We start from the raw sequence: 21317 nt of genomic DNA on the forward strand, positions 1-21317 counted from the left end.
GCCCCTTCACTCCTGCTTTCCAGAGGCGGGGCTCAGCTCCCAAATCTTACTGCAAAACAGTCGCCGCAAAGAGCTTTCCAGTGATAGACAGGGACCAGACCCAATCCAGTCCTCCGTAGGTCCCGCGCCTCCCGCTGCCTCTCACAGATAGTAAACTGCAAAACGGGCCTCCCACTCTATCCAGTGACTGAGGCGGTCGCTGGAACGCGGAGTCTGACGTGCTGGCATGCTCCAGGCAATTTAATAGTAGAATCGATGCTGTATATCCCAAGAGTTGTAATACTGTAGTAGCCGGAGTAAGACAATTAATTCAACGCTGACCTTGCTGGGCACCGCGGCTTTCGCTTATCATTTCAGCGATTCGGGAGACTGAAGCAAGTACGAGGACAGCCTCAGCAATTTAGCGGGACCCTGTCTCAAAACAAAGATGGGGAAAAAAAAAAAAGTCCTGGGATTTGGCTCAGCGGTTGAGCGCCTGCAGGTTCAATTCCTAGTACCATCCAAAGGGCGGGGTGCGGGGGGTGGGGGTGGGAGGACACGCAGACCTTCAGGAAAATTCTGCATTCACTGCCTCTGCGTAGAGAGCAGTTTACACGAACAAAAAGGCAAGCAGAAAAATATAAGCCAAAACACCTCCCACATTTCATTTCTGGTGAACAGTTATGTCAAGATCTAAGGTCTGTTAAAGCAAATTGCAAGTTCGAGGCCAGCCTTGGCAATTAATTAAAGGAGCCCCTGTCTCATCAAAAAAATAAATAAATAAATAAAGGACTGGGGATGCAATTTAGTGGCAGAGCGTCCCTGGGTTCAATCCCCAGTACCACTGAAATAAATAAATAAAACGCTAACCTTAGGGAGAATCTCCCATTCATTGCCTCTGCTGAGAGGGCAACTATACAAACAAAAACAAAGGCCAGTAGCGAAAAGATAAGCCAAAAAGCACTCTCTCTCTCTCTCTCTCTCTCTCTCTCTCTCTCTCTTCTGGTGAACAGCTATGCCAAGATCTAGGGTCTGTTAAGGTAGTTTCCTTCAGATTTTTTTCCCCTACTGTCGTCAGCTGTGGAAAGCCCCAATCCAAAATGTCATCCAAAGTGCACCAATTTTAATGTCTTAAGTTTCTGTTTCAAACATCAGAAAAACCTTAGAATTTTACTGGTAGGTGAAAAGAAGGATTAACCCAAGATCTAATGCTGGCTGGCCTTGGCCACTCATCCTAAGCAATAGGTGAGAAAGCACAATCATTTGAGAAGTTACTCCAGTTTTAGGGTTTGAATTGCAAGATTTAATGAGCAACAGACAGGGTTAAATACATAACTGAGCATAGTGTGCTGGTGCAAGCTGTAATCCCAGAGGCTGGATTGAGACAGGAGGATCACAAGTTCAAAGCCAGCCGTAGCAAAGGCAAGGCGCTAAGCAACTAGGTGAGCCTCTGTCTCTAAAACAAAATAGGACTGGGGATGTGACTCAGTGGTCAAGTGCCCCTCGGTTCAATCCCTGGTACCAAAAAAAAAAAAAAAAGGCCTTGTTAGTCGCAGGGATCTATCTACCTGAAAGAGTCTCATCTTGTTTCTGTTTTAAAGTAGGAAAGTAGGTATCATCAAGTCTTGTTTGTACAAACACAGCTGGGCAGCTGGGAATCTGGAACAAGAAGTCATTAAACTTCAATGGTCGTGATAATAGTTCCTTTGATATGCTTTTTTCTTCTTCCTGGCCAAATTGTTCACCAGCATCCTACAACCCTATCTGGTCCCAAAATACTAAAATCTTAATTAGCAAAGCTAAATACTGTCAGACATGGTGGTGAATGCCTGTATTCCCAGTGATTCAGGAGGCTGAGGCAGAAGTATCCCAAGTTTGAGGCTAGCCTGGGTAATTTAAGTTTGACCCTGTGTCAAATTAAAAAATAAAAGGCATTGGTAGTATAGCTTAGTGGCCAATCCCAGCACCACAAGACATACAAAAACTGAATATTAAGACACTATATTCTACAATAATTTGTGCCTATGTTAAATGGCACAATTATTCAGTCTTCATTGCAATTCCTGTTATGAAGCTTCTAAATCATTGGCATCTCCCAAGTGATTGATGGTTTTTGTTTTTTTGTCATACTGAGGATTGGACACAGGTGCACTTAACCACTGAGCCACAACCCCAGCCCTTTTTATTTTTGAGTCAGGGTTTCAATAAATTGCCAAGACTGGCCTCAAACTTGCAATCCTCCTGCCTCAGCTTCCTGAGTCTCTGGGATTATAGGTGTGCACCACAGCAACTGGCAGTGACCAATGTTTTCTTGTATACTAGTAAATCAACTGACAGAGACTGGTTACAGAAAGACAAAAATCAAGGGTTGAGAGTTCAGGCCTATCCCCCAATTACTGGGGATCAAAGAAGAACTGAAGTTTAAGTTGATCATCAATGGCGAATTATTTAATCAAGTCTATATGATTAAGTTTCCATGAAACCAGAAAAGGACCAAGTCTGGGGGTCTTCCAGAGACATGAATGTCTCTGAAGGCTTGTACACCCAGAGAGGGCATGGCAGCTCCATGCCCTTCCCACACACTTTGGTGCAAGTCTCTTCCATCTAACTGTTCATCTACATCCTCTGCAGTATCCTCTATAATCAACTGTCAAACTTAAGAGTTTGCCAGAGTTCTCTGAGCTGCTCTAGCAGATTAATCAGACCAAAGAGGGACTCATGGGAACCCTGATTAACAGAGTTGGTCTGCCAAAGTTCCAGAGGTCCAGACTTGCATCCAGCATCTGAAAATGAGAGGCAGTCTTGTAGAACCCCGCCCTTAACCTGTGGATCTGATGCTCTCCCTAGGTAGTCAGAGTCCAACTGAATTGCCAGGTACAGTGGCACATGCCTGTAATCCCAGTGACTCAGGAGGCTGGGGCAGGAGGATGGAGAATTCAAAGCCAACTTTAGAAACTTGGCAAGGTCCTAAGCAACTCAGCAAGACACTGTCTCTAAATAAAAATAAAAATAAGGGCTGAGGATGTGGCTCAGAGGTTAAATGCCTGGGGGTTCAATCTCCAATACAAAAAAAAAAAAAAAATCCAACTGAATTAAAGGATATTCACCTGGTGTCTACTGCAGAACTGATTGGTTTCTTGGCAGGGGGTGCAGGGGGGTGCAGTCCACATTTTGGTGACCAGAGGTGCTGTGTTGTATTAACTCCATTGCTCAGACCAACATTTAGCATCTTAACAATTGGGTCTTCAGAAAGAGTTCAAGTTTGAAATGTATCCACTTGAATCAAAGTGTGAAATATGATATGTCAAGAACTATGTAATGTTTTGAACAATCAACAATAAAAATTTAAAAAAAAGTTTGAAATGTGCTGACACCTGATAGCAGACTAAAAAATATGCTTTTCCCACTATAGGACTTTGCCTAGAAAAGATACTCTCAGAACAGATGCTTCATGAATTGAATGGGAAAGTCTAAAGTAACATTTTAGAGGGAATTCCCTACCCATCTTATATCCTCTTTCTGAAGACAGGTTAGCCTCCGTTCAAATCCTGAATCCAAGACAGACTTAGGTGACTTCCAGTACTTAATTAACTTCTTTGTGTGGCAGTCAGAGGGATCTAATGGGATAATTGGCAGTAAATGTTAATATACGTAAAGCACTTAGGACAGTGACTTGCACTGCAAGCCTTTTAAGTACATCATTATCCCATAGGCCGCTTTCAAACAAAAAAGTTTAAGATAACTTAAAAGTAGTCTGAATAGAGGTACCACACTCAAAATCTTGAGTCAAGTTGAAGCATGGTCAAAAAACAAAACAAAACAAACAAACCAAAAAAAAAAAAAAAAACTGATTTCGAGATGTGACTTATTTTTTATTGTTTTACCCATTTTCTTAACAAAAAATTCAAAAGACGAGCAGCCAAGGTGGATAACGACGCCTTTCACAGCCCCAGGAGTAAAGGGAGGAAAAGCTAAGCCCACTCGGGTCTGCAAGTAGTTTGCTTCTGACACACACAATCGCTCAGCTGGACCCTGAGAAAGCACCAAAGAGCCCGTGAACACCGTTAGTGTGGCGAGAACCGAAATACGACACCACGGAGCTGGAAGAGGATCCCACTTTTCACTTGAAATGTGACCCCCGGTGAGGCGCACACCCTCGGTGCTCCTGGTAAGCTCGAGGTGGTCGGGCTCTCTAACCAAGAGATTTGCGCGCGACCGCGTCCGTAAGGTGTGTTACAACCACCTGGTGAAAGGCGCGCTAGGCAAACAAACAAAAAAACGGTCAGCGCAGGAACCGCAGTCCAGGTTCGAGAAAGCACTTTGCCCAGAGACGGGAGGGGTGGGCAGGGCCGCAGGCAGCGGCTGGCTGGGTCGCCGCCCCGGAACCGTGGCGCCGCGGCCGCCTAAGGGAGGAACGAGCGTCGAGGCGGGACTCCCCGCCTGGAGGGGGCCGCCGAAGCCAGACGCCCGCCCTACACATCCAGTGCCCTGCATTCCCACACCCGGCGACACGCGAGCCTCGCAAATCCCCAGACAGCTCCGCGCGGCCGGACTCTCGCAAAGGCGCGGCGGCCGCGGCTCCACAGCTGGCGCCGCTGACGTCAGGCTGACGTCAGGCATGACGCCGCGGCGGGGAGGGCGGGGACGGCGCGGGAGGGCGTTTCCGGAGCGCGCGCCGATTGAGGGGCGCTGACGTCGGGCTCAGGTGCGCGCGCCCGTCCGCGCGTGGCCCAGGTGGCGGCTAGCAGCTCTAGGTGGCGACCCGCGGCGGAGAGGGGGCGACCCACGGCGCGAACCCAAGCTGTCCCGGTGCGGCCGGGAGCCGGGGTAGGGGGCGCGGCGGGAGGGCGCCCGGGCTTGCACGTGACGGGCGGGGAGGTCAGGGCCGAGGCGGCGAGCCGGGTGGCCCGGGGCCCCGGAGGGCGAGGCGAGTGTCCGGCCCCACCCCTCCGGGCCTGCCCGGCGCCGCGCAGGACCGTCCCGCGGGCAGGGGCCGGGCCCGCCGCGCCCCTTCCCCAGCCCGCCCGCCGGGCGGAGCTGATCAGAACTGTCTCCTCCGCAGGGCCGCGGCGGGAGGACGAGAGCCCGCGCTTCCCGAGGAGCTGTGCCCGCCTCGCCACCGCGCCCGGGAGGATGGAGGGCTGCCCCCGAGGCCCCAGCGCGACCCGCGATCCCACGCTGGCCGGCCCTCGCTAGCTGCTTCGGTTGTGCGTTTTATCCACCACCCAGGCCTTGTCTCCTGAATCTGTGGCGTCGTGATTCTAAAGAAATGGAAGAAAAGGAACGATGTGACCGATTGTTTTTGGTCTTCCTGCTTTGAGGCCTGGTGGCATTTTCAGGGAGGAAAGAAAATACCGCAAGGAAATAGTGTCTTTTAGGAGCAGGGAGGAAGGGGAGGGTGGGAAAAGGGCAACGGATCTTACATTTTATATGAGTTTTTAAAAATTCTGCACTTTGACAGTGATGGTGAAATAAACTAATCCAAAAGCTATTTTTCTATTGAGAAGAGAGAAGAGGTGGCTTTTCCCCACTTTTGATTTCAACCTTTTCTCCCAGTGTCAAAGCATAAATCATGGACACCAGAGAATAAAGTGGACCTCAGGAATCCTGAAAAGACTGAGAAGTTTACATCTTCCTCAGGAGGGAAGAGTGGGTGTTTTCAACCCTCTTTGGAACCTCAAACGAAAAACATGAGTTGCATGCCATGGAAAGGAGACAAGGCCAAATCTGAATCCTTGGAGCTGCCCCAGGCAGCACCGCCACAAATCTACCATGAGAAACAACGCAGGGAGCTTTGTGCCCTCCATGCCCTCAATAATGTCTTCCAGGACAGCAACGCCTTCACGCGGGAAACGCTGCAAGAGATTTTCCAGAGGTAGGGCACCTCTTCTTGGCATCCTGATACTCACTGATATTTCTGAATTTGAGTGGATAGGGCGCATCAGGTGCTTAAGCCTTCAAACCTACAGGTATTAGCTAGATGCTGTCAGTGGGTATAAGAGATGCAGGAATGAGAAAGAGAATCATTATCATGTATGTGCTACCTACTCTGGAATAGCCTTAGTTGTGTTATTTCAAGTGATCTGCTCAACAATGCTGTGGAATCCATGTTATATCTGTTATTTCCATTTTACGGATAAAGACAGCTCAGTGAAGTTCAATGATGTGACCACTGTAGCGTAGCAAGCACTGGAGCCAAGGTTGAAGTTAGGTTTCTATCCTGCTGTTAACTACTGGGTTAGAATGCCGCCTCCTCAAGTCCTGCCACCAAGGAGTTTACAATGTAGAAGGGGGACAAGATGTGTCTACATTCAGTCAGTCACCTGTCATCAAAGGTGGAATGTGGCAGGTACCACAAGAAAGTTGTGCATACTGTGCTCCAGCTTCTCTTTGAGGCCATGTGCCAGCATTGATGCTTTTCATGCATTGTTTTGTGTGGCTACTTCTGAACAGTTTGTTTTACTGATAGAGAAACAGGAAGAAAGGTCAGGTAATTTGTCCAAGTAGCTTCTAAGTAGCAAAGCTAACATTTGAAGCTGATTCCAGATCCCTCCCCTTTCTACTTTATTCTAGATGGCTGGCCTTTCTTCCTTCCTTCCTATACCAGCTATTGAACCCAGGAGCGCTTAACCACTGAGCCACATCCCCAGCCCTTTTATTTTTATTTAGAGACAGGGTTTCGCCAAGTTGCTTAGGGCCTTGCTAAGTTGTTGAGGCTGGCTTTGAACTTGCCATCCTCCTGCCTCAGCCTCCCAAGTCACTGGGATTACTGGGGTGCACCACTGCACCGGACCTAGATGGCCTTTCTTACCTACTAAAGCAAATGCCACGAGTGGGTAGAAGTTCAGCTTGTTGTTCTTTGCTTTGATTTTCTGAATTATTTTGCCAGAGGGTTTGAGAATTAGTTCTGCAGTGTCTAGGTAGAGATAGCAGCACGTCTGCAGTCCATTGGCGGTGAGCCTATCTGATCACTCAGAGAGAGTTGGTTAGCCTTACTTAATTCTCAGTGCAGGGAAAGCTTAAGAATTCTATTCTCTCTCTCTCTTTTTTTTTTTTTTTTTTTTTTGTGCTGGGGATTGAACCCAGGGTCATTGAACCATTAAGCTTTGTCCCAGGTTGTTTTTATTTTGAGGCAGGGTCTTGCTAAGTTGCTGAGGGTATTGCTGAGTTATTGAGGCTGGTGTCCAACTTGCAGTCCTTCTACCTCAGCTTCCTTAGTTGCTGGAATCACAGGTGTGTACCACCATGCCTGGCAGCTCAAGAATTCTTCCAGCAGTGTATATTCAGCATAGTTCCAGAGGACCCTTTTTTGATTCCCTTCACTTAAATAGGAAATTTCTGCAGCATTGGAACCCGAATAATAGCTAAAATCAACCAGTTTGCAGTGATTTGTGGATCATTTACTCTGAGAGAACCATAGGCATTCTCTTAAAAAGAATGTTAATCCAAGTATACTAACAGAACTATAATGAGAGTAATTGTTTTCCAATTCCAATAATATACAAAGTAGTGCCTTCACCTTAACATACCAGATGTGTCTGCATCATGACCATTATCTGGCAGCAAGAAGATTTCACCTGGGAAGTAAGATAATGTGTCTCGTGTCACCAAGTCATGTGACATAAAGGAAGACCCAGTTCACTGAATTGATTTCTTTTGGCCAGCCATTGATATTTCTTATTTTCCTACTTGGATTATCTGCAAATTGTTTTCTAATCCAGAAATAGAAGGAAGATTCACAGTGATTACCTGAATGCTTTATGATATGTATTGGCAATCCCAAAACGACTGAATAGCAGTGGTCCTAGGAAACTAGAACTCAGTGTAGGAATTTGCCCAGTATTACCCACTAGTAAATATCAGATATAAAATTCTGCAAATGTGGGCTGGGGTTATGGCTCAGCAGTAGAGTGCTTGCCTAGCACATGTGAGGCACTGGGTTTGATCCTCAGTGCACATAAAAATCAATCAATCAATAAATAAAGTTATTGTGTCCATCTACAACTAAAAATTTAAAAAAATATATGAATGTAGTCATATTAGGTTAGAAAACATTTTACTTCTGTAAATTTGACTTCTGGTTGGACAAGAGGCGCAATCATGATGAGATCACTAACGTGAACAGTACAGTGAAGCGCTGTTCTGAGGGCTTCCCTGGGGCTAGTTCAGTCCTCACACTGAGCTTGGGAGGTAGACTTTATTTTCCATTTCTCTAGATGAGGAAATTGGCACAGATAGTTTCCAAAGATATTAATGGCAGGATTTGGACCCAAGCTTTGTGGCTCCAGGGCTTGCCTCCTAATTGCTTCAGCTGCTTGCTTTATCCTGGCAAGATTTGTCAGAGCTGTCCTAGCACCAGAGCTATTCCCCCTGCTAGTAAGTGGGACTGTGGATCTGGACTGTGATCAACAAGAGTTTGTGGCTATAGCAGTCTTTCAGCTGTGTTTTCCCTGAGTAGAAGAATGCTGGATGCTTGCTAAACACCTTTATGGAACCATGGTCCTCTATTTTTTTTTTTTTTTTTGAAGATTTTGCAAATTATATAGTGCTTCTCAGTTCCCTATTAGCACAGTATAAAAATCCACCTTAAAAAAAAAAAATCAACCTAAGATCCACCTCAGTAAAAGCAAACCAGTACATAAAAGAGAAGTCCAGTAGTGGAATTCTGTATGGAGCATTTTAAATGGAAAGATTCTATTAGGATACATAGAAACAAAAGAAGTATGGAAAGAATCCAGAGAAAAAGCAAAGAGAGAAAAGGTGAAGGAGAGTAGATGGAATTTTTAAAACAAACACTGACCAGCTGCTGCAGTGTGCCAGGCACCGCAAGCCTCCTTGGAGAACACAGCTGGACAGGACATTTTGGGGCTGTACCGAGCATGCCTTGAGAACATATTGAAGTGAGAACCACAGCAATTTGAAAGTGAAAATATCTTGAAGCAAAGGAGAGGAATGCTGGCAGGTTTAACTAGGTAACTTTAAGTTCTCAGATCTAAAGTTCTTTGCTGGTTTGAAGATATAACTGATGAGTGGTAGAAATGGGAGAAAAATGTCAGTAAGTGCTATTTGTTGAGAGGGCTTATCCTAACAGTTGAATTTTAGCCAGATAAAAGAGAAGAAATACAAAAATAGCAGGGTGGAGTTTGAATAGAGTTGTGGCTATGAAATGACTCATGCTTGGAATACAAATGAATAGGAATGTGGAACTGAGCTAATGGCTGGTCAGCAACAAGGGGCCAAGGAAAAGAAAAGGTGTAACTGAGGCTTGTGCCTAGAGAGAAGACCAAAGACAGTGGGCAAATGTCCATCAATTTGTATCTATGTAGATGAGGGGTTTGACCTTATGTGTATCCAGGCTTTGAAAAAGAAGGGTCAGAGAAGTCAAACAGAAAGTGCTCAGACCTCAGACATTTTCATTAGATTCATCCCAATTTTTCAGAGATCAAATGTTCTTGCAGCTAGCAATACATTCCTCTTTCAAATAGAATTGCTGTTCAAGTGTAACTGGATGAAAGCTGGCTTGATGGAGAGAAACTAAAGAAAGTTGGAAGGAACAAAGAGAATAGGGATAGTGGTAAACAACCAGCATTCTCTACCACAAAGGACAAGCACTCCAACTTCTCCATTAGAAGATCCCTGAGCAGGTAGAAAGGGCCACATTTAAAAGTGAGGCAGTTGCTGGCACTGTGGCCCCACTTGCAATCCTGGTGACTTAAGAGATAAGGCAGGAGGATTGCAAATTTGAGACCAGCCTCAGCAACTTAGTGAGGCCCTGAGCAATTTAGTGAGACCCTCAGGAACTTAGTGAGACTCTATGTCTCAAAAAATAAAAAGGGGTGGGCATGTGGCTCAGTGGTAAAATTTCCCTGGGTTACCTCCCCAGCTCCCTGCACTCACCACCCCTCCCCTCCCCCTCCCCCCCAAAAAAAAGGTTCCATGGAAGAGAGGATGTGAACTTGAGCTTGAAGAAGTTATGGGATTTGGGGTTGGGGATGTGGCTCAAGCGGTAGCACGCTTGCCTGGCATGCATGCGGCCCAGGTTCGATCCTCAGCACCACATACAAACAAAGATGTTGTGTCCGCCAATAACTAAAAAATAAATATTAAAATTCTCTCTCTCTCTCTCTCTTAAAAAAAAAAAAAAAAAAGTTATGGGATTTGGCTTAGAACCAGAAGTAGGAGAAAAGAATAGAGGCCACATAGTCATGGTACTGGAAGTGTACTAAGCCTCATGAGAAGGGAACAGCAGGTGGAATAGGGCTGGAGGATTTGGAGGTGGCCGCTCAGGCAGTTCGTATGTAATATTATGGGTTTTTTTCTTTTTCCTTTTTTTGGTACCAGGGATTGAACTCAGGGACACTTAACCACTGACCCACATCCCCAGTTTTTTTTATTTTTTATTTTGAGCCAGTCTTGCTAAATTGCTTAGGGACTTGTTAAGTTGCTAAGGCTGGCCTCAAACTTGGGATACTCCTCCCTCAGCCTGAGCCACCAGAGTTGCTGGGATTACAGGTGTGCGTCACCATGCCAGCCTAGTTCATTTGTAAGGGAAGGAAATGACAACTTGGTGAATGTGGCAGGAATATATAAGCTAAATCAGTGGAAGGAGTGTTTATAAGCAAGGAGATCAGTTTGGGGAACCTATTTCAAAAGTCCTGGTTTTAGTCTCTGTAGTGGCTCACACCTGGAGTCCCAGCTGCTTGGAGAATCACAAGTGTGAGGCCAGCCTGGGCAGTTTAGTGAAAATCCTGTCTTGCACAAAAGGAAGGAAGATGTAGCTTGGTGGTAGAGTGCTTGCCTAGCATTATGACTAACAGGTCATCCTAGTACTGAAGAGGAAAAAAATCCAGGTCTATAGTGAAGGGAGAGATAGAGGAAGTGGACAGGAAAGAAATCTGAGAGAGAGAAGATGAAGGCTGAGGAAGAGAGATCCTTAGAACACGAAATCTGAAAGGTGTACCTTAGAACAAATGTCTGTGGGGGTCAACTCTGGGAACTGAAGCATATTATGTAATCCCCTTTTTGGAGGTTCAAGGTGAAGATTGGCATAGGGGGACTCCCAGGAACCCTGTTTACTCCCTTGGTTCATTCATTTACTGTACAGAAGTATCCCATATCTTCAGGATCCTCCAATTATGAGTCTGGAACTAGGATCACCAGACGCATGCTCAAGAATTCACTGCCCTGCTGGGAGCCTGCTTGAAGCAGACAGCAGCATCAGCCCTGGGGGAACCTTCATCTCTGGGTGGAGGGAAGGGAGCCTGCTGGAGCTCAATACCTGGGACCTGACGGGTGCTCTGTCCTGTTGAGCTGTGTTGCAGCCCCAGGCTTTGGGGACTCTGCTGACCTTTCCTTTCACAACCCTGCACCACCTCCCACTCTGACTCTTGGGTCACTGCTGTAAGACAGCAAGCACAACTGCAAATTATTCTCTTTTTTTTGGTACTGGGTATTGAACCCAGGGACACCAAACCACTGAGCCACATCCTCACCCCTCTTTTTTTATTTTATTAGAGACAGGGTCTTGCTGAGTTGCTTAGGTCCTCACCAAGTTGCTAAAGCTGGCTTTGAACTCACAGTCTTCCTGCATCAGCCTCCCAAGCTGCTGGGATTACAAGGCATGTGCCGCCACACCCAGTTACAACTGCAACTTCTAATGAACATGTTTTTTAATAATTGTATCACTTGTAAGTGTTCATTGTCAAATCAGTTAAAACTATCAGACTTTGAATTTGTTTTTACAATACGGGGGATTGAATCTGTGGGTGCTCTACTGAGCTACATTCCTTTTTTTTTTTTTTAATACAGCGTCTTGCTAAGTTGCTTAGGACATTGTTCAGTTGCTGAAGCCAGCCTTGAACTTGTGATCCTCCTGCCTCAGCCTAATCCCCCGATTCTCTGGGATTATAGGCATGTGCCACTACACCTGACCCCAGATCTTTTTATTTTTTACTGTGAGACACTGTCTTGGCAAGTTGCCCAGAGTAGCCTCAAAATTGCCATCCTCCTACCTCAGTCTTCTGAATTGTTGGGGCAAGCATATGCCACCATGCCTGCCTTAGACTTCATGCTTTTACTTATAAAATATAAATAATTCATCCCCTCGTAGTTTCCTGTGAGGATTGAGACACATATTAAAGCACCTATCTTAGTGCTTAGGGTGGGTGTTGAGTACGTGGGAATTGTTTTACAGGTCAAGTGTTTGGTTACAGAATGGGGTTTGGTGTTCTTGGATTTCCCCATCTTTGCTAGCTCTGGAAGTAAGCAATAAGCCCTTTTATTTTAAAGTCTACTAGTATTTAGAGCAGAAGATAAAGAAAGAATAACAGAAATAAGCAGAACATTTCAACAAACTCCTTGAGTGTGTTGCCTGTGCCCTGTAGGTCCTGGGCGTGCGGTGTTGACTGGACGGTCAAGGCTCCTGCTGCACTCTAGAACAGAGGAACAGGCAATGTGTTCCGTACTGATGGAGGGCTAGAAGTGAACCAGAGCAGCCAGAAGATGAACGAACTGGGAGAAACTTACAGTGGGGTGGTCAGAAGGACCTTTCTGTGACAGTTACATTTAAGACCAAGTGATTAGGAGCAAAACCAATGAAGAGCTCAGGGAAGAGCATTGCAATCAGCAGGGACATCGAGTGAGTGCCATGTGAGGAAGAGCCTTGAGTCTTTAAGAAATAGAAAAAGGTCTTGTAACAGGAGGTGAGAACGGAGGTCAGCAGGATCCTGAGGGCCTTGCCAGCCAAAGTAGTTCGGGTTGTATTTATGTGCTGTGGGCATGGTTGGAGGGGTTTAAGTTAGTGGCAGCAGTGTGTTTTATGTTTGGACAAAGTATCAGTAAGGGGTTAGTGGTGTAGCTCTGTGAGACTGCTTGTCCAGCATGTGTCAGGCCCTGGGTTTGATCCCTGGCACCACAAAAAAATGGGGGTGGGATGGGCATGGGATTCAGTGTGGTTGCTGTGTATGCAGGAGAGTTGACATTTTTGACTGAAGTCTGGATTCTGTTCTGGAGATGGCACTTGGCAACCTCCTGGGTACCTCTCTTCTGCCCCTGTCCTAAGGAACTCACCACATTACCCTCCTTCCCCTTCTCAGGAAAGTTGAGGGAATGCAGACCCTCCTTCAAAATGTCCTTTTCTGAGCCCAGCATGGTGTGCACATGTGTAATACCAGCAATTTGGTAGGCTGAGGCAGGGAGATGGCCAGTTTCAAGCCTCGGCAACTTAGCGAGCAAGACCCTGTTTCAGAATAAAAACTGGGGGTGTGGCTTAATGGTAGAGCACCCATGGGTTCCATCCCCAGCACAGGAAAAAAAAAAAATTTTTTTCCCCAACTACTGTGCACGGTCCAGAATGCTTTTAGGCCATGCATCCCAGGTTAGCATGCGCCTCACTGCTTTTTATTGCTTCACATCTGTCTCCAGCTCATGCATTTATGCATAGGGACCCCTGTGTGCCTGTGTGTGCTGGTGGTGGGGAGAACTGAGAATTGAACCAAGGGGCACTCTGCCACTGGCTGGGTGATATCCTCAGCCCTTTTTAAAATTTTGAAACAGGGTTTTGCTAAGTTGCTGAGGCTGGCCTCAAACTTGTGATCCTCAGCTTCCTGAGTTGTTGGGGTTACAGGTGTGCATCCCCCTGTCTTGGTCCCTGTATACCTTTAGGTATTTAATGATTGCCAAGTGTGAAAGCCTTAAGTAGAAAGTATTTAAGTTATAAAAAGCAGGAGTGATAATTACTGACCATGCAAATGAAAACATCACCTATTTATTTTTTATTTATTTATTTATTTTTTTACTGTCTTTAAAAAAAAAAGATTGTATCAGGCTGGGGTTGTGGCTCAGTGGTAGAGCACTTGCCTAGCCTGTGTGAAACCCTGTGTTTGATACCCAGCACTGCACAAGAACATAAAAAAGTTGTGTTAGGGCAGGAAGATAAGCAAGAGGAAGACTGTAGAAAGACTGCAGTAGGCTGGGGATTTCATGAATGAGACTCAATTCATGGAATATTCTTTGTATCCATTGACTTCACTAGACACACTTTCCCCACATAGAGCCCAGGGGCCTCTACAACTGAGCTACACCCCCAGCCCTTTTTATTTTGAGACAAGGCCTCACTGGCTGGCCTCAGACTTGTGGTCCTCCTGCCTCAGCCTCCCAGGTCACTGCAATCACAGGTGTGCACCACTGTAACAGTCTGTAGACACAGTTTCTAAATGGCAGGTAGATAGGTCTCACCTGACTTGTTTTGCAGAAAAAGCAAGGTGAGGGCTGGGGTTGTGACTTAGTGGCAGAGCACTTGCCCAGCATGTGTGAGACACTGGGTTCGATTCTCAGCACCACATATCAATAAATAAAATTAACGTCCATTGACAACTAAAAACATATTAAAAAAAAAAAAAAGAAAGGTGATCCCTAGAGCAGCAGGATCCCAGGGAACAGAATACTTAAGTAGAAACGGGAAATTATACTTGATTGGGTGGGGGAGGGTAACCAGCTTCCAGTGTACTGGTAGAAATTGCTCCTTTGGTATGGCCAGGGCGCATTAGGCAGACCAACAAGTCTCAACATCATCTTTTCACATTCATAGGTTGTCTCCAAACACCATGGTGACACCCCACAAGAAGAGCATGCTGGGAAATGGGAATTATGATGTGAACGTCATTATGGCGGCTCTTCAGACCAAAGGCTATGAAGCTGTTTGGTGGGACAAGCGCAGGTAATATGATGGGGAACAGCAGGTTGTGGTGCAGGCCTTGGTCGGGGATTCCTGGCATGAGGGGACTGCATGGGACCTTAAGGCTGGCTGCCTCAGAGTCTGATATGGTTTCTCTTCTGCAGGGATGTTGGTGTTATTGCTCTCACGAATGTCATGGGGTTCATCATGAATCTGCCCTCCAGCCTGTGCTGGGGTCCACTCAAGTTGCCTCTCAAAAGGCAGCACTGGATCTGTGTTCGAGAGGTGGGCGGGGCGTACTACAACCTCGACTCCAAGCTCAAGATGCCTGAGTGGATTGGAGGCGAGAGCGAGCTCAGGTGAGTCCCAGTGTGGCTCAGCTGCTGGGCTTCTGGTTTGCTGTGTTGAGGGAAGTCAAGCTCATCTTTGGTTATTTGACAGAGGAAATGAAATTCTTATGTGCTCAGAGCCTCTCCCTGCCTTACTTGGAATCATGGGGTCTCAGACTGGAAAGGCCTTAACAAGGAATTTCATCCCTTTCGTAAGCAGGGTCCATAGCCTGGGGTATTGGCCTTCTGGTCTGGTGGGGCTGGTGAGGTAACGTTCTTTCTGCCTGCACCACTGACACAGTGTTGTTACCAGTTCAGAGAAAGGAAGATACATATTCAGCCAGAGGGTTAAATTGCCCTAAGATGAAAGTAGTTGGTTTTTTTAAACAGAAGCACTTCAGAGTACTTTGCGCTTCTGTTCCTCACAGAACCAGTTCCTCTCGGCAGTAACGTGAGGATGAGCAAAGATTCAGATTGGGATTTGAACTGGACAGACTTAGGGGTAACTCTAGAAGAACCTACTAGAACGTGTTAGGATTGCCAAGGGCATAAAGGATCAGGTGTCTGGTGACTTGTGGCCCCGAGAGTGGAATTTGCAGTTCACCAGCATTTCATTTTCTCTCACCTCTTCCTTTTTCCATAGGAAATTTCTAAAACATCATTTGCGAGGAAAGAACTGTGAACTCCTGCTGGTGGTAGCAGAGGAGGTGGAGGCCCATCAGAGTTGGAGAGCTGATGTGTAGCGCCGCTAGGTCCAACCCGCCCCTGCCTCGGTCCTCGAGCCCTCGTGATGCGCTGTGGCCTCTGCAGTGGGTCCGCCCGGCCACCTCCCCAAACATCTCATCGGGTTTCCCCTTCAGACTTGCCAGTGCAATAGGACGGATGTGTGGACTGTTACAAGAACCCCCAGCATTGTCTGTGCCTGGGGAAGGCAGGCGGGAGCTCTGAGGGCTTAGGGCAAGCCACTGAAGGCCTTCGTTTTATTTTGGAGAAGAGAAGGAAAGGTGGGTCCGAGCTTATTTTCCCCTTTCTATGAGGACCTGACACAGGTTTTCTTGGAGTCCTCACTGCTGCTCCAGGCTCACCAGAGATGCTGCCTCCACTTTCGTCTCCTGTGGCGCCCGTGTCTGAAGACATAGTAGTACACGCAAAGCCCAGTGACTGACTGAAGAACCCAGAGCATAAGCGTCTCTCAGGAAACCATCTCCAGAACCCCAGCAGCAGTGCTGCGTGCTGTCTGCAGTCCTAATGCCACCCCTCCCCCCCACTTTTGAGGGTGGTTTATGGACAGCCTTGGAGTTTTATAATGAAAACTTCTTGAATATCCCAAGCCAGGTGGTTGAGTCCCCCAAGTCTAGCAAGACAGTGGTAAGATAGACATCTAAGAGGATGTGGCTAAGCCAAACTGGGAAAAGCATGGGGTGGCTTTCTTCACTCCAGTTTTGTCCCCACCATTTCACTACATTGATTTAGGAAGCTCTGGGGCAAAACATAAGGAAAAGGGGCAGTTTCCCCAGTTGGCCCACTCTGGCAAAATCAGAAGAAACATCTACCCTTGACAGGTTGGGTCAGCCAAAATCACGTGAAGAGTTTAAGAGCAGCTGGAATTGGTAGCTGGCCTGGGCTTGAAGCCTGTCACTGTAGTGACAAGCAACAGCCCTCAAATTAGGTGGTCATGTGCATTTTGTTATAGGACCTAGGTTTGTCATCTTCTGGTAGTTTCCTTTAAAAATCAGAGGATTGACCTGCCTCCTACCTCTTGAAATAGTTGTAGGCTACTTTTCTCTTGTAACTTTGGAAAACAAGAGGGGAAATAAATAATACCACACGTGTCACCAAAGTGGCTGTGGTTGCCTCAAGACAGGAGGGCAGGCAGGGGTAACCTGGCCAGTTCTTACTGATCACTGGTCTTGGCAGGTCTGAGAGCTGCCCCATTGGCCAGACTTCTCTCCACCAGGAGAGCCAGCCTGGGGCTTGCATGTGGATCCTAAGCAAGTGTAATGGGGAGGCTGAGGCACTCTCCCCACTGTGACTGGAGTGCATGTTTACACCAGCACTTTTTCTGCACATGTATCTTCAATCCAACAAGGCTGTTTTTTAAGCCAAGAAAGAGGCCCCAAGCCGCTACTGCACATTATGCCCTCAACAACTGGCCGTGGTCTCTTCTGCACCATTTTCTACACCAGACCTGCTTGGCACCACAGGGAGCTCTCTACCCCTGCACAATGACATTCCAGCTAACACCAGCCAGAAGTTACAGCCAATCTTGCTGATTAATCGTCACAAGCAGGACCTTGGGGTCCATTGGCACTGTTGGTGATTGTAAGCCATTTCCTGGGAAGAGGAAAAAACTTCCCACAAATCTGCTTGGGCCTGTGCAAATGGCACTTCAAAGGAGTCCCATGCACACGGAGTCCATGAGCCAATGGGATATGCAAAGACGCTTCAACTTTTCAGGGCTGGTTTCTCTGTTCATATCCAATTCTGGTGCTTAGGAACAGGGACCCATGCTGATGCCCAAGGGCAAAAAGCCCCACTTCTTTTAAAGAAGGGAGCAGGCCTGACCCTGATGCCCCACAAGGGGCAACCCTAGGCTTTTTCTTGCTTTTATTCCCCCCTTTATTTTTTCTGTTGGCCTTGTGCTGGGTTTGTTTACAAAAGATGTATTTTGTTTAACCAAATATTAAAAATGGTAAACTCCATACGCGAATCTCCTTGTCTGCCTAATATAATTATATGAAGGGAGGAAAAAAAACCCCAAAACTTTAGTATGATGCAGCTTTAAAAGGAATTCCTTACCATCATCTCTCCACTTAGAGATATAATAGTTTGATCAAACTTCACCAAAAAATACAAAATATTCACTTAAGTGGAATTTATTTCAAAAGTTACCATTGAAGCATTTTTCAGTTTAATGTTAGGATTGCCAATTTGAAGAACCAATATACAAAACACAGCTTGTACCTCACTGACCAGCTTTTGTACTAGTGAAGCAAAATATGCATCCAAGCCAAGGACATGGAGTATGTAGCATGGTTCAGTAGTCAGGAGGCTGGATTTGAATCCAGATCCAGCACTTATTATGAGGCCTGTGGATATTACTTAATCTTTCCATGGCTGTTTCCTCCTTTGCAAAACAGGAATACTACTACCTCCAAAACTGCATAGTACTGAGAAAAAGATTCACATTAAAGACTCTGTTTTATGCTCAAAAATTTTTTTGTTAAATGGAAAAGCTGCAAAATTCAAATATGGGGCTACAACTGACTTCATCATCAGTTTCTCCAATCACTAAAGTAGGCACAAAAATGTCCTTTTTCCGAACACTAGAAATCAGTACTTCCTATAAGTTTATAACTGTGAAATGTCTATAGACTACAAAAACACTGGCCTGGCCCTTTGCTTAGGTTGGTGGAACTGAATTGATTACTTCAATTCAGTGCAAAGTTGTCATTAAGAGGTTCTTGGCCAATAGTGCATTTTCTTTTTCAAAATTTAACTAACTTTAGGCCTTGAAATTATCAGTGGAGATGGAGATGCCAGCTTAGATGAGAGGAAATGTGAGGCATTGTATATCTTTGACCTTGAAAAATGGTACAAGTAACTTTTAAGTACTTATTACAGACACATGGATGACACTTTGAGTTGGAATCATTTTTAATATTTAAATACAAAAAGTGAGCACTGACTTTTTTTTACACACAAGTCTAATAGCCAAAATGTGCAGAGGAAACGAGCCTTTGCTCTGTCCTCCACACTCACTGTCCCCATTTTGTGGCTGAAGCTATAAACAGCCTCCCTTCAGTATACATGGGGCTTCCTGGTGCTTTACAAGACAGCCACAGTGCACTTTGTCAGTTTTAATATTAATATGTGCATGTCCCTTCTCAACGTCTCCTTTAAAAAAAAAAAAAAAAAAGAAGAAAGAAACAAACAAACAAAAGTCATTAATGGTCAGGGATCCTTCCCTCCCATTGTGGGGCATCATTTCTACCCCATAATGAGATAGACAGTGAGGAGATCTTCCAGTTAGGAGCAATGTACTAGAAGGGGTAAGGTGGCCAGAGCTGGAATAACCGTCTGCATAGCTGCATTCTGGTATCAGAGCGAGGACAGAAGAAACATTGAGGACAGCGTGGAGGGTACAGTTGAAAGTTGGGAGCCTCTGTGAGACAATGAGGGGAGAATTCTTCCCACCAGGTTTGGATCAGTGTGCCACAGTTTAAAAAAAAAAAAATCCCCCCCCCCCCCCCAAATAATCAGTTCAAACATAACTGAATTTCAAATTTCTCCCATTGAGACAGCTCAAATATAGCAGTAACAATCTAGATCTTTCCAGGAAGTGAAGGCAGAGCCCCTGGCACTCCTCCTGACAGCCCTGTGTTAGGCCCTAGAAGTATCTGGAAAAGAAAAGGAGAGATGTAAGGCATTGTACAGGCCTAGATGTCATTTTCATGGTACCTGATGAGGCAGACAAAAACAATGCTGAGCACAGGCATCTAAAAGGGCCTGGGCCTAATCCCAATCCCCACCCACACAGTAACTGCCAATCTGCTGGTGCTGGAGAAATAAATAACTAGTGTCTTCCCCCTGGCAAAAAGTCAAGAGTTTGGGTTCACCTGCCGCTGTTGCAGTTGCTGCTGTTGCTCCATTTGTAACTTCTCAGTCTCAAAGACAACAGGAAGAACCAGTATCATAAAAGAAGTGGTCCCAATCCACAAGGCTGCCCTGGAAAACCTGCAGAGAGAGGGTGGGCAAGCAGAGAGAGATGCAAATAGGCAACAGATTAAGAACAAAGCAGTAACCAAACCTCTTTCACTATATACTCCAGTGCTTTTAATGTGTATTCTACCCACTCCTTGCATCATACTCCTCCTACCAGGGACAAGAGGAGATTTTTCTGGGAGTTAGCTATAGCTACTTAACAATCTTCTGAGTTCTTATAAAGCTACTTAAACATCAATCATCTCAGATAAACTAACAACCTTGTCAAGTAAGAACCCCGCCTTTATAGAAGAGAAAATTAGAACTCAGAAAGGTTAGGGTACAAGCAGTCCAAGGTCACTGAAACCCAGATCTGCTGCTTCCGAAGTCGGTATTCTCTTTTCTCATAGGTTCAGACATCCCATGCACACCCCCCAATGTCTCTGCCCTCTTGTCCCTTACCTGTACATTTTTTGAGCCACGAAGAGGGAGAGATCAAAAGTGGCTCCGGCCGCGGACCGGACCCTCTCCGGGAACATCTCCGTCAGACCCCAGAGTCTCTCAGACAGGGTCTCATCTAGCTGTGGTGAAGGAGGTGCGGGTTTTGGCCGAAGCAAGGGCAGGCACCTGCGGCCCTCTGCGACGTGGGAAGACGCGGAGGCCGGCAGAGCTGGAGCATTCCCAGCCCAGCAGGGCCCCTAACCCCGCCTCCCGAGAAGCCACCTTCGCGGGGATCCCGCAGCACGCGGATCCCACACCCCGGGGAGGGCCCGCTCCTTGCCCCGCACCCCGCAGGGCCCTAGTACCTCGTCGTCATCGTCCTCTTCCAACTCTTCCTCAGTTTTCTCCGCGTCGCCTTTCGGGAGCAATTCATCGGGGGACAGCGGCTCCCCAGCGCCGGCAGCAGCAGCGGCGGCGGCAGCCATGGTGTAGGGGACACCGGAAGCGGAAGGGAGCAGTCGAGCTGGGCCCTGGGATGGACAGAGCCGCCCTTCCGGGAACGAGCAGCATGGGGTCTGGAGAGAGCGGCACGGCCTGGCCGGCCGTTTTTCTGACTCGGCTCCGGGTACTGCCGCGGCGGCGTTCCCAAAGCGTCTCTTGCCTTATCCTGGGGGTTCTGACGTCAGAGGGCCGAAAAAAACGCTCGGAAACTTTAGAAAAGCAGCTCCGGGTACTTCCGCAGTAATTTTGCGCAGTGATTGGGAGTGGACCCAGTTTAGCAAGCCTCCCTAGGATCACACTTGAGAAACACCAGCCCGGTTTCATTTTCCTTGGGGGTATGCTTTTTTTGATAGGAATAAGCGACTTGGAGGTTTGTTGGTCTTTGGGGAAACCATCTATTAAACCGTTTCAAGGTACCAAACAAAGGTAAGAGGGAAGGTAGAGGCCCCAGGTCCTGCGCGCGCATGCGTACTCTAAAATCTTCACCACCCGTTGAGGTAGGCGCTGTTATCTCAGTTTTAAAAACGGAAGAACTCGGGGTTGGGGCAGTGTTAGCGTACTTATTAGAGTGCATCCGTAGCATAGATGAGGCCCTGGACTCAACCTCGAACACTGCAAAGAAAATTTTAAAAAAAGAAAGCGGGAGAAGGTGCAGGTTGCAGTAGTGGGGTGCTGCAAAGATTTCTAGA

General features: G+C 46.6%; 2 protein-coding genes across 3 annotated transcripts; one reads left to right on the top strand and one right to left on the bottom strand.

Moving 5' to 3' along the window:
- Positions 1 to 4655: 4655 nt before the first annotated feature.
- Josd1 (Josephin domain containing 1) lies at positions 4656 to 17692 on the top strand. Of its 2 annotated transcripts, none has more exons than XM_027930751.2 (5): positions 4656 to 4806; positions 5042 to 5854; positions 14567 to 14695; positions 14818 to 15012; positions 15626 to 17692. In XM_027930751.2, the coding sequence occupies exons 2-5, from the start codon at positions 5670 to 5672 to the stop codon at positions 15723 to 15725; spliced, it is 609 nt and encodes a 202-aa protein (XP_027786552.1). In that variant the 5' UTR covers positions 4656 to 4806; positions 5042 to 5669; the 3' UTR covers positions 15726 to 17692. The 2 variants fall into 2 exon arrangements, with proteins under 2 accessions (XP_027786552.1, XP_027786605.1); XM_027930804.2 differs by having other exon boundaries at positions 4656 to 4788.
- Positions 17693 to 18615: 923 nt separating this feature from the next.
- Tomm22 (translocase of outer mitochondrial membrane 22) lies at positions 18616 to 20642 on the bottom strand. Its single transcript, XM_027930871.2, has 4 exons — positions 20493 to 20642; positions 20149 to 20267; positions 19602 to 19719; positions 18616 to 19382 (listed from the first exon to the last, which is right to left on the bottom strand). Exons 1-4 carry the CDS (start codon positions 20610 to 20612, stop codon positions 19308 to 19310), a joined length of 432 nt encoding a protein of 143 aa, XP_027786672.2. The 5' UTR covers positions 20613 to 20642; the 3' UTR covers positions 18616 to 19307.
- Between the last annotated feature and the right edge of the window lie 675 nt (positions 20643 to 21317).

This window comes from Marmota flaviventris, chromosome 3 (genome assembly GCF_047511675.1).
Source record: "Marmota flaviventris isolate mMarFla1 chromosome 3, mMarFla1.hap1, whole genome shotgun sequence".
In the NCBI taxonomy this organism is placed as follows: domain Eukaryota; kingdom Metazoa; phylum Chordata; class Mammalia; order Rodentia; family Sciuridae; genus Marmota; species Marmota flaviventris.

Coding starts and splice junctions, on each gene's coding strand:
- Josd1 (XM_027930751.2), top strand. CDS start 5,670: ATGAGTTGCATGCCATGGAAAGGAGACAAGGCCAAATCTGAATCCTTG. Junction 14,696..14,817: donor GTTTGGTGGGACAAGCGCAG/GTAATATGATGG, acceptor TCTCTTCTGCAG/GGATGTTGGTGTTATTGCTC. Junction 15,013..15,625: donor GGAGGCGAGAGCGAGCTCAG/GTGAGTCCCAGT, acceptor CTTTTTCCATAG/GAAATTTCTAAAACATCATT.
- Tomm22 (XM_027930871.2), bottom strand. CDS start 20,612: ATGGCTGCCGCCGCCGCTGCTGCTGCCGGCGCTGGGGAGCCGCTGTCC. Junction 19,720..20,148: donor GTGGCTCAAAAAATGTACAG/GTAAGGGACAAG, acceptor CTCTCTCTGCAG/GTTTTCCAGGGCAGCCTTGT. Junction 19,383..19,601: donor AGCAACTGCAACAGCGGCAG/GTGAACCCAAAC, acceptor TTTCTTTTCCAG/ATACTTCTAGGGCCTAACAC.